We start from the raw sequence: 12,552 nt of genomic DNA, 5'->3' as shown, positions 1-12,552 counted from the left end.
ACCCGCGCCCATCCCACCCCCCGCCGCGTGGAGGGACGGAACACCGGGGGCAGAAGGGGAGATGGGGCACCGGAGGAGGGCCGACACCCCCGAACCCCAGGCCCAGCGGGGAAAGGCCCCGGTCGTCACCCCAGCGTTCTTTGTGAAAGTTAACCCCTGTTACTGAGTCCGCCAGCTCGCCGACTGGCGAACTCTACCCCTAAACCGTGAATGTGACCCCACCCAGTGTATATACAAGTGTGTGTGTGTGTGTGTGTGTGGTGCATTAAAATTAGGAGCAGGTGAACCGGAGCCGAGGGAAATGATATTCCCACGCTCCGATCCACCCACCTCCCAAGCATGTCACTGAGTGTATGTGGTGCATTAAAAAAAAAAAATAGGGGGGGGGACGGCGGAGACACGGACAGGGGACCGCAGCACTGCTCTATACCGCGGTCCCCAACCGATGGCACCCCCACAAGCCCCCCCCCCCCCAAGTTGTGTGGTGCATTAAAATTGGAGGGGAGTTGTAGGGTGAAGACGGTGTTTCCACCCTACCCCACCCCCTCAAAGTGTGTTATGTGCCCTATATGTTTATAAAAGTGTATTGCGCAAACCTAGTGTAGTGAGTTAAGAGGAGCGACCAGCGGGGCCCCCCCCAATCGGGCGGGGGCAGGAGGCGCACCCGCCCACCAAGCCCCCGCCCACCAAGCCCCCACCCACCCCACCGGGACCCCGGCGGGCATATGGGACCAGCCCAGCGGGGCGATAGGGCTCGCTCCCCGGATACTGGGGCCCGCCCGAGGCGCCAGGACGCCCACCGGAGCGGGCGGGCACAACACCAAACCCCAGCCACCCCCGCCGGCCCCCGGAGCACCGAGACCCGGGCCATGGATGGAGCCCCCGGCCCAGGGGAGGGGAAGGAAGTCGTACCGGGGAGGGGGAAGGGAGGGGGGAAGGAGACGACAAGAAGGGCAGGGGGCAGCGGCAGGGCCGCAGAGAGAGGGGGAGAGGAGGAGGAAGGGTGACGAGGGAGAAGGGACAGGGAGGCGGAGGACGGGCGGGGAGAGGCGAGGAGGGAGAGGCAGCAAGGGGGAGGAAGGGGGAGGGGAGAGGGAACCACGGGGCACCCCGGCGGCCCACAGGCCCCGAACCGCGTCGCCGGGCCCAGAGCGACGGACCGCGCCGGAGCGGCGCCGCCCCAGACACCAGGGAGAGCCCCGCAACGCAGCACCCCCCAAGAGACCCAGGGAACGGCCAAGACGCAGCCGCCACCCAGCAGCCAACAGAGGGGCAGACCCGCCCACGCCCAGCCAGGGGGGGACTGCACCCACAGAATTAACCCACTGGCATGCCGTGAATCCGAATATCAACCCCTAGTGCCCATCGGAGGCGAATCCGCTCGATCCCGCTGGCAGCAGCCGGGTTCCTGACTATAAAAACACAACCATTAGTTACAAATTGCCAAATACAGAAACATCAATGCAAGTTATCACGTGGTGGAGTGTTTTGACTGGGCTATGTCGTTCGAACGTACTGGCAAAATGTAGTTCAAATGCTAAAAACAGCATTTGTTTTCATGCCACGGGGCATTGACCTGCGCATGCGCAAATGTGGCATTACTCCGTGGCTTTTTTATTATTATTATGCTGCCTTCATGTAGTATCGAAATTATAGTAAATACCATAAGTCGAGTTGAAAATTGCGCGTGAACACCCCCTCATGTTGGATTTTCTACTGGACAACTATTTTGATACCCGAGGTTCCGAGTTGAGAGAACTATTCAATGACTATAACAACAAAATCACATGAACAGAACTCGGTCTTTCCCATAGCACGTGGAGGCAGGGTTATGTTTGGATTTTTTGGGGAACAACCCACCCCCAAAACAAATCTAGCAACACAATGAAACAATGAATTAACTCATAAAATGATATAAAATAAAATTAGATCAGAGTCCCCCCCCCCCCTAATAATGAACTTTATTATAAATGAATAAATAAATAAATACTTAGCGTAACTACATTTGCATAACCAGAATTCACCATTGCGTCATTCATAATAAATTAATAATTGTATTTGCTATTTGAATAAAGTGTGCATAGATGCTAATGAATCATTAAGTTTGTCTTGTTGCGCACATCCGCGTGTCCCCCCCCCCCTCCTCCTCCAAGTGTGACATCATAGTCCCCTTGTGATCGGACGAGTCGAGCAAACGGTGTTTTGAAAGTTCGTGCAGAAAGAGGAGCAGCTGGAGATTGGATGAGCGAGGATGCGGGGGAGGGAAGGGTGTGGGTGGGTGGGATAATCGACATAATCACGCTCCTCCACTCTCCTGCACACTTTGCAGCCTGGGCGATGTTTGGGAGATGAACGCACACGCAGATCGTGTGCAGGTCCAGCAGTGCCACCGGACCTGGACATTTGAGGGACAACCATGAAGTCCAGGAGTCAGGACCACAGCTTGTCCGAGTCCACGGAACTGGACCGATCTTACGACCCGCTCACAGGTACGTGGATCTCATCTTGCCATCTTCTGATGAATATAATCATTGATCTCTCAATTAATGAGGCAATTACTCCACTCAATTCACTCCCAGGAGGTTTAAAACACACACACACTCATTATTAGTGTAAAAAGAAGGTGTTGGTACATTTTTAATTGATTTTTACTGTAATAAACACGGTACAAATAGTTGCAATCTTATATAATCTTGTTTTACTATAATTCAAACGTGATGCATTACAGCAGTTTTTCCTGAACATTTGTTGAGTCAAGGCACAGCTTTTACAGAAGAAACATCTGAACAAAAATGCCAGAAAAAGTGGATTCACACTACCTTTTGACATTTAATGGAAGAGCATAATTGCTGTCTTCCCTGTCAATATATGTTGCTGGCATAGTAAGCATATTTATTTATTTATTGTTTATTAAATAACAACAATAATACCAATAATAATAATAATAATAATAAATGTTTATTAATGAAATGTATGTATTTATTAATTTATTAATTCTTCTTCCTCTTCTTCTTATTATTATATCAGAAATATTAATACATACATGTTTATTAATTAAATGTATGTATTCATTCATTATTATTATTATTATTAAATGTATGTATGTATGTATGTATGTATGTATGTATTTATGTTTTTATTTTTTTAAATCAAAATTTTGGACCAATTATATATAATGATTCTGCATGAATCTTGCAATGTGCATCAACTTTTGCGTCACAAATGTCACATCAAAGAAGTCGTTTGTTCACATTAAGTGAATACATTATTCTTAAAAAAAAAGTGTATCTTTCTTGTATGTCCATATTTGAAGAACACAGTAAACTTAAAATGAACAAAACTTTTGAGTTATAAAGTTTGTGATGTACACACAGTGATGTCTCACAATTCTGACCTTCAGGTTTGTATCTCGGCTTTGGTCTTCCTGTGTGGAGTTTGCATGTGGGACACGTGTAGGCCTTGCAAGAATGTTTTTATACAGTCTGCAATTTTTAAAACTACGCTTAAGAGCGGGGGGAAAAAACCTCCCCCAAATATTTTACCCACTTGCAGCCATAATTCTGCGTTCACAACCTTAATAAAATATGGACGTGATAGTTCTTAATGAGATGAGCAAGTGAGCGTGCAGTGAAAGCAAGAAATCAACTAAAAGTCTGCAGCGTCTCTTGTCATCTGCAGTCTTTTTCCTCAGTGTGTTTGGAGTGTAATTAGATCAGTAGATGCACTTCTCTCCTCTTTTTTTTTTTTTTTTTTTTTAGCATACTTGCAAAGACAAGCACACTTAATCATTCCGCTTAGATCGTCCCAAAATAGACTTTGTCACCAAAAATAACTGAGTGCCTACTCATACAAAATCTTTGAATAGAAGTATGCACAGCTGGCTGGTTTACGAACGATTACAATGGAGGTTTCATTTCAGGTTGGTCGGTTTCTATGCTGGCGTGGCGGCCATTCAACGTTCACTAACCAAACAGTCAACAGGTGCATCAACACAAGCGGCCTTTTGTATGAATTAGAGCCACCGCGGCATAACAATATACTGAGAGTCATATCAGGCTAATGGGAGTGGGTGATATGGTGAGTCAAAGTTCAAACTCCAAATTGTACCACTTTTGGATCGTTAGGACTTCATGGTACTTAGCTGTAACATTTTCAGTGCATAAGTAATAGACAGAAGAGCAGCAAACAATATTGATGAGGCGCAAGCTAGCAGATTGGACGGGCAGTATTTAAAATATGCATGAGCTATTCAAAAATGTTGATGCATTAGAGATGCTGGATCTTTGCCGAGTCATCATTTTCCTCTCCACACTAAACATGTCTCAGCATCAATCGATTATTTTGATGTGGTTTGATAGCCAAAGCTCATCCTTCTTACGAGACGCCGGTGACGTCTGAAACAAACCATACAACCGGCAGCCGTGTGTGTGATTTTCAAGCTGTGTGTTGTAAGAAAAACGGTCATCCAGAATGTGAGTGGAGTTTCTGTGAGGATTACTGTAAGCACGGAGGCGACATGATTGATTCAGTTGGGCCTAACCCTTCTTAAGCTGCCGTGACGTCCCAGATGAAAATCAACGTGAGCTCAAACGGGAGTTTGGAAAGTCATCGTGACGTGAGAGGAGGCGGCAGTCAAGCACAAGTGGACTTGTTTGGAGATTCCTAAAAGACTCTGAGCAGTGGGGCCTGATCATGAAATTGGTTTTCAGGTATCTGTATTTCGCTTGAGTGTTAATTAAATTAAATTATTTAATCAATTCATTTGTTTTTTTAAATTGTATTTTCAGTAGAAAAAAATATCATAAAATAAGACAATTATTACTTCAAATAAGCAAAATTATCTGCCAAAAGAACAAGAAACTTTTACTTAAATTTACCTGTTAGATTTTCAAAAATAAGAAAGTAATACTATGCCCATATCAACCACAGCGGTCTTGAAAATAGTTGACTTTTTCCAAGCTGTAATTTTTCATTAAAAGTATTTTTCTTCAAATGCATAAGTACTTTTTTAACCCTTGGATAACATTGCCTGAGTGTCAAGCATGGAGGTAACAGATCCCATTTTTATTGTCTTTGGTATGACCCAGTCAGGTATTGAACCCACGACCTCCAAGTCTGAGGGCAGGCACGTCGACATTTTGATGTGGTTCTCAAATGAGCACTAGAGGTTGTTTTGAGTCACGGTTTCCCTCGGACGACCGTTATGACTGTGAAACCGTTATAAATGTATATCCTCTTATCATAATATAAACAGTACACAACAAATTTTGTGAATAACTAGTTTTGAAATCAGAAGTCATGCATAAATATGTAAAAAATAAATAAATTAAATTAAATTAACCTTTCTAAACAATTTTTAAATTATATTAATTTAAGTACAGTTGGGTTAATAAGTAGCAGTGCATCAATATGTAAAAATAAATAAATACATAAATAAATAAATAAAAGTAACCTTTCTAAAAAAGATGGTACAGTTGGGTTAAAGGAGTAGCAGTGTATAAATATGGATAAATAAATAAATAAATAAATAAATAAAATAAAATAAAATAAAATTTACCTTTCTAAAAAAAATGTAAATGATATATATTTAAGTACAGTGCATAAATATGTAAAAAATAAATAAAATTAATCTTTCAAAAAAAAAAGTAAATTATATTAATTTAAGTACAGTTGGGTCAAGGAGTAGCAGTGCATAAATATGTAAAAAAACAAAACTATTTTTTAAAAATTATTATTTACATTTAAGTACAGTTGGGTTAAGGAGTAGCAGTGCATATATATGTAAAAATGAATGCATTAATAAATAAATAAAATTAACCTTTAAATAAAAAAAGTAAATTATATAAATTTAAGTACAATCGGGTTAAGGAGTAGCAGTGCATAAGTATGTAAAAATAAATAAATAAACAAAATAAAATTAACCTTTCTAAATATATATATATATATATATATATATATATATATATATATATATATATATATATATATATATATATATATATATATATATATATACATTTAAGTACAGTCGGGTTAAGGAGTAGCAGTGCATAAATATGTAAAAAAAACTTTAAAATATTTATATTATGTTATATTTCATGGTAAAGTGTAATTTAATGCACCAGGGACTTTCCAATGTTCAAGGTAGTTTAAAATAATCTTTGAAAGTGTATTTATTAAATATGTAATCAGATCAACGTACAGGACACTTTGTTTTTTTGTTTGAAAAAATAATCTTTTGTCATGTATTTACATTGTTGAAATTTTATTTCCCATAATTCAACTTTCATTTATTATTTCCCTGCCAATGTGTCCAACTCTAGGTTTTTACTCCCATTTCTCTTTTCTTGGTGTCTCATCCTTGGCTGTTAAAAGAGTGGCTAAGAGTATTTTAATATTGTTAGCAGCAGCAGCAGAGAAAAGTGTATTGATCTTCCTCAGTGGGCCGCATACAATGAAATTGATTAAAACAATCAAAGTCAGCCCGAGGGCGTGCACAAGTTCAATCTTTGAGGGAGATGTCTTTTGGAAACACATCGAACCACTTTATGGACGTGCACAAGCCTAAATGTGCTTGTATTGTTAATTGTGTCCAGCCACAACATGCACTGTTAGACACATTGGGACCTGCAGCCCTTGTGTGATGTCATCAATTTCTAGGGTGATCAATCTTCTCTTCTAAAAAAAAATATATATATATATATATATATATATATAGCTACCAGGAGAAAGAATGAAGGAAACTTTTTCTCCTCTCTCTGTGTTCAATAGACAGCCCCCAAAAAAAGAGAAAAAAGAGGGCATCATTTTGGCCCTCCTGCGTCATGAAGATAAGTGTCAGCCCTTTTTTAAATGTGCTTTTCCACCCGGCTGCAGCTGCCGTATTTGAATGTTTGATTGACATCTCATCAGCAAACATCATCGCTGTATGAAGCTCTTGATGAATAATAGCGGCACACATGTGCAATCAGCAAGTATGCTCAGAAAAGCTGATATTTAGCCTCCTACTAGTACAAAGAGGTATACAATGATTTGTTGTTTTATTAGTGGGTAGCATGGTTAGCCATCTGCCTCACAGTCAGATGATACGGGTTGGAATCTCTGTTGGAACATCACTGTGTGGCCCTAAGTATGAGTCTGTTAGATTTATGTTGTTGTTGTCCAATCAGATTTCAGCCTCTTTGTGTTGCCACGCATATTCACTCTGCCCTGTGTTGGTTGAAGTCACTTTTGGGATATCAGGTTTTAAATTCATCCTCACAGAGCTAGCACTCCATGTCAACATTTGTCTTTTCCTTGAGGTCGATCGGAGCAAAACTCGGACTAGCAAAACGATAGTGACGCCACTGCTCTGACTTCTTCCATTTGGATTGAAAGCAGGTGAACTCACTTGATGCGTTTTTGTAGCGCTCAAACCTCTGATTGGTGTGTCAACAATAAAGCAAACGTGTTGGCTCACGGGTTTGGTGATTTGTCAGTTAGTGCTTGGGAATTGCGAGGAACTGACATCATGATATACTAATGGATTTAAGGTATTAAAAATTATGTCATTCTTTTGTTTTGAGTGTTATTCAATCATAAAAAAAACTGTTAATTGGCCACGCGGTTTGTCTTGTTGCGCTATGGAGCAACAGTGCCCTCTGCTGGCAGTATTTATAAATTATTGGTCACGTTTGCTAGAGAAAAGGTTGCTTGATTTTAATGAGTTTTATGATTTGATGTTTACTTTTCACTTACCGGTAGTAACAAAAATCTGTTAAATACTGCACATATTTAATCATAAAAGCGTTAGTTGTAGTTTAATGATACTATAATGTAGATGGTGAGCCCACTCTCTAATAAATAAACAAAGTTGAAAGAACTCAAAATTTAATTGAAGCCCAACTTAAAGATACTGTACAAGTAAAAACAACTCAGTGAAAATAATTTGGAGCAATTGTTGTTGTCATTTAGAAGATCTTCCAACTTAATTTACTGTTTTATGCCAACAAAATAATTTTCTTTCTTTATTTATTTACAGTGCTGTTTATAGATACTGCATTCTCATTTGCTGCGATTGGTTCTTATTGTTGTGATTTTCTGTTCAGAGCTGAGTGGTTCTGGGTTCAAATGTTGGCCTCCCCCCGTGCATGTGTATCCCACATTCCCAAAACATGCTGATAGATTCATTGAAGACTCGAAATGGTGTGAATGGTTGTTTTCTCATTTATCATGTATTGATTTTGAATCATGTCTTTCTATGTCTATTTCTGCTCTTCCAATAGATAGCATAAGGGTCTATGAATGTGTATGCACTATATACAACAAAATAAAAGCTTAAACAAAACAGGAAGCTCTATTCTACTTGTGCTCCTCCCAGGTAACCCGCCAAATAAAGCCACCAAAAGGACCATCAAGCAGCGCCTCCTCAAACTTCTTCCCTGCTACCATTCCGGCTCCAGCCGCTCCATCGATCAAAGCGAGTGCCCCGCCCTCCGCATCCTGTCATTCACGCGCCGCATCTTCCGTGCCATAACGCCTTCTGAATCTCCCCGCTCAACGCAGATAGCGCGAGCGACGAGGCCGAGCCGTCGGCGGTGCGTTGCCGACCCGAGGGCCTCGAACTTCTCGCCGGGCGGACCAGCTTCACCAAGAAAGAGCTGCAGATCCTCTACAGGGGATTCAAAAATGTGAGTCGCGTGGGCAAAACATGTCGCTCTTGCCTGTAAGCGAGAGCGAGGATCTTTTATCTTGTCATTCCAGGAGTGTCCCAGTGGTGCGGTGAATGAAGAGACGTTTCAAAACATCTACTCTCAATTCTTCCCTCAGGGAGGTCAGTGACAGTCTCTGTTCTTCCTTCTTAAAATACGACTAAAAGAAAACTTTCACCAAAGTCTACATTTAAAGATAGTAATTACAAAGATGTGCAAAGAAAAGAAGTAGACGAGTGCCGCAAAAAACAAAACCACCAAAGTGCCATGCCTGTCCATTGTGATTTTCAGCGTGGGAATTTGTACATTCGACATGAGTGGGAGGATTTTTTTTTGGTACTTTTAGAACTAGGGAGTCTTTTTTCAACATGAATGACAAAGAAAAGAACCAGTCATCATTTGTTACAACAAAACAGTGTTTGTTCTATATAGTATGTAAAAAAGTTTACATTTTGATTGGAAACAAACTCTACCTTGTTTCAAGGGTTATGATAAAAAACAATCATGTGTGTACCCTACACTGATTTTTCAAATGTGAGACCACACCATGTGTCTTAAAAATGTATACAAAAATCTTTCAAAAATGTAGCTAATTCACTGGTGTAAAACTAAAGGCTCGGGTGCCAGATCTGGCCCGTCGCGTCATTTTATGCGGCCCACGGAGGCAAATCATGTGCGTCGACTTCATATTTATTGGTAAAATTGCCAGTTGTTGTTTTTCTTTCTAATATTGAGATATTACAAGCATTTGTTTGCTGCCGGCATTTGAGCCCGGGTGTCTAAATTTTTTCTTTTATTTTCGAGATCCATTAACTGCTGTTATGTTTCCATAATTGTGGCAAGGTTCGTACATTAACTCATTCACTGCCATTGACGGCTAAAAACGTCATAAATTCATTTGAACTATTTCCATTAGTTCCTCTTTTGTTAACAAGAGTATGAAAACCTAGAATTTTTTTTCATTGTACATTTAGAACAGATCTAAAATTTGAGATTTATTGTGAGTTAACTAGTGAAGTCATACGATTAATTACAATTAAAAAATGTAATTAATTGCCTGTCGCCCATAATTTTTAATAATCTTTTTATTTTATTTTATTTTATGAATTTATGGCAGTGAATGAGTTAATAAAGCTTGAACCATGAAATATATGAGAGAAAATTCTGATTCTTTGTAAATAAAGTATTTATTGGTCCTTTTGAGCAAACAAAAAAAAATGTATTGGGGGGGGGGTCAACTTCCACATATGACTTTTGATTTGTGTCATATTTGATACATCCTGTATTTTTATAACTGTCAAAATTATAATAATAAACAGATATATCAAACATATTAGTTTTTCCAAAAATCAGAAAGAACATTTCCTGCTATTAATAAGTATAGGTGTCTCCTTTCTCAATTGGGGCGATCTTGCTCGATCACTGGAAAATCCATCAGCTGGATGATACTGCCCCCTAATGGATTATCCGTGCAATGCATGTCTCAGATCATATACATCAACATTTTAATGAGGGGGAAAATTATACTCATGAAATAGAGAGCTCAAAATGTCTTGTATTCAATATGATACGTTTGGCGTTAAAAAGGGTTATCCTGATGATGATGATGATAATACCGGTAATTACAATAACAATAATACAGTACATGTCAACAACACTAGCTTCCTCATGTCACACACAAAGAAGAGCCAGCAACAGAGCAGTTGTTTACTCTCGAAATAATTGTGTTAATAATTATAATGTGAATAAAATCCTAACCAATACTATCACTGTAAAACTTGAACCATTTAATCCCGTAGTCGTAGTTGCCAAATCCGCCCATGAATCACCTCCCCAACCATCAACAAATCTGAACAGTAACATTAGCATGAATGCTAATGCTAACACAAAGGAGGTGTTTCCTGCCTGGTCCCCTGTTATTACAATAGAGCTTTAATTGTGTGATAGGGGGTTACATTTAGTGTTTCTTTTCCAGATACAAGTATGTACGCACATTTCCTCTTTGAGGCTTTCGACACTCACAACAGCGGATCTGTCAGCTTTGAGGTAAAACACACAACTGAAGCGCTATAGGCAGCCTGTTAAATGCGTCACATTTGGACACATCTAGTTTGTGTGCTTTTATGCAGGATGTGGTTTAGAAGAGAAACAAAACTAAAGGCCAAGTAGGTTTAATGTGTAACAGCAATATAGCCTTCATTTCTCTCTTTTATGTCCCATTTGTTGTTTTTGTTTATTTTTGACTTGGCTGCAGGACTTTGTCCTAAGTCTGTCCATCATTCTCAGAGGCTCCATCACAGATAAACTCAACTGGGCCTTCAACCTGTATGACCTCAACAAAGATGGCTGCATCACTCGAGAGGTGCTGGCACCCTTCAGGAAAAGCGTTTTTTTATGGATTAATTTTTTTTAATGAAGTGTGTTACTAACAGCTTGTGGCGATGACTTGTTTTGGTCAGGAGATGACAGACATCATGCACTCCATTTATGACATGATGGGCAAGTATACGTACCCCTGCATGAGGGACAGCGATCCCAAGGACCACGTGGAACGCTTCTTCCAGGTTGGAAACAAATAGAGGGCAGCACGGTGCCTCGCCCTCCAATGAATCAGTGCCAACGCGTGAATACATTTTAAAACTGATGGTGTGTCACCTTGTAGAAAATGGACAAGAACAACGACGGCGTCGTCACCATCGAGGAGTTCTTGGAGACGTGCCAGAAGGTGGATATTTTTTTTGTTTGGAAACCTTATTTCCAAGTTGAGTGAACACATTAAGAGATTATGCGCTTCTCTTGTAGGATGAGAACATCATGCAGTCCATGCACATGTTCGATAACGTCATCTAAAGGTGGAGTCGAATGTTGCTACAATTGGAGCGCCGCCTCACTGCTGCAGTGTGTGTGCAGTCACACAAGCCATGTGTGGAACATTTTCTACAGGAACGTGATGATGCAAGACAATACAACCTCACAGTTATGAAGTAACAACTGTAGCCAACTTTGCTACAGAGGACTTCGAACCCTAGCCTTCCTGTGTGGAGTTAGCATGCTCGCCCCGTGCACTCCAGCTGCTCCCATGGCAGGTGTATTGAAGATAATAAATTGTCGTTAGGTGTGAATGTCAATTGGAAAGTCAAGCCCAAAATTTTCTTTACAATAATATTCAGCAGCAAAATCCACGTTTTTATCCATCTCAAGGGGGCGGCCATTTTGTCACTTTCTGTTGACTGAAAACGACATCACTTCATCACAGTTGCTCAGGGCTGAGGTAACAACCAGTCATGGCTCTGCTTGAGAATGTCACGTGACCACATTTTCATTGTCAGTCAACAGCAGGTGAAGACAAAATGGCTGCCTGATTAACTGGATAAAAACGGGTGGATTTTGCTGCTTAATCCATATTCCACAAATTAAAGATGAATTAGAATACCGTGTTTAGACTAATGGGAGGGGCTACGTAGAACATATTGTAAAATAAATTTTTGGGGTTTTGTGTCCCCTTTAACTGATGTCTAACTACAAACTACTATTTCCTTTTTTTGCCCCTCTGGTTGTTTCACTACAACAATTTAGATCAATTAATTGCTACCGAGGACAAGGTCTAATTATGGGACAAATCAATTTAAAAGCATTAACTTGATAAACAATGAGGGTCTTTGTAATGAGTGCCGAGTGGCTCATTTGTCAACTGTTACAGTATTTTCACAATTTGCAACAACAAAAAGCATGTATTATATGTACAGTATATAATTATTGCACTTATGTATCCCACAATTAAAAGCGAGCTGATAGTGTTTGACAGAGAACTAAAGAAGTTGTTTTCATTGCGTCATTGTCAATGAAAAAGCCGTTGATCACA

At 40.2% G+C, this 12,552-nt stretch overlaps 1 protein-coding gene across 1 annotated transcript; it reads left to right on the top strand.

The window, feature by feature from the left end:
- Window positions 1-2,300: 2,300 nt before the first annotated feature.
- On the top strand, window positions 2,301-12,529 carry LOC147170122 (A-type potassium channel modulatory protein KCNIP2-like). Its single transcript, XM_086082030.1, has 9 exons — window positions 2,301-2,489; window positions 8,360-8,458; window positions 8,545-8,669; window positions 8,743-8,812; window positions 10,666-10,736; window positions 10,945-11,052; window positions 11,150-11,254; window positions 11,353-11,415; window positions 11,493-12,529. The coding sequence occupies exons 1-9, from the start codon at window positions 2,417-2,419 to the stop codon at window positions 11,538-11,540; spliced, it is 762 nt and encodes a 253-aa protein (XP_085938156.1). The 5' UTR covers window positions 2,301-2,416; the 3' UTR covers window positions 11,541-12,529.
- Window positions 12,530-12,552: the final 23 nt, after the last annotated feature.

The sequence above is a fragment of the Leptonotus elevatus genome, chromosome 8 (assembly GCF_054856555.1).
Source record: "Leptonotus elevatus isolate MCC_2025b chromosome 8, RoL_Lele_1.0, whole genome shotgun sequence".
In the NCBI taxonomy this organism is placed as follows: Eukaryota; Metazoa; Chordata; class Actinopteri; order Syngnathiformes; family Syngnathidae; genus Leptonotus; species Leptonotus elevatus.
This window is presented reverse-complemented; position numbering and strand designations above follow the sequence as displayed.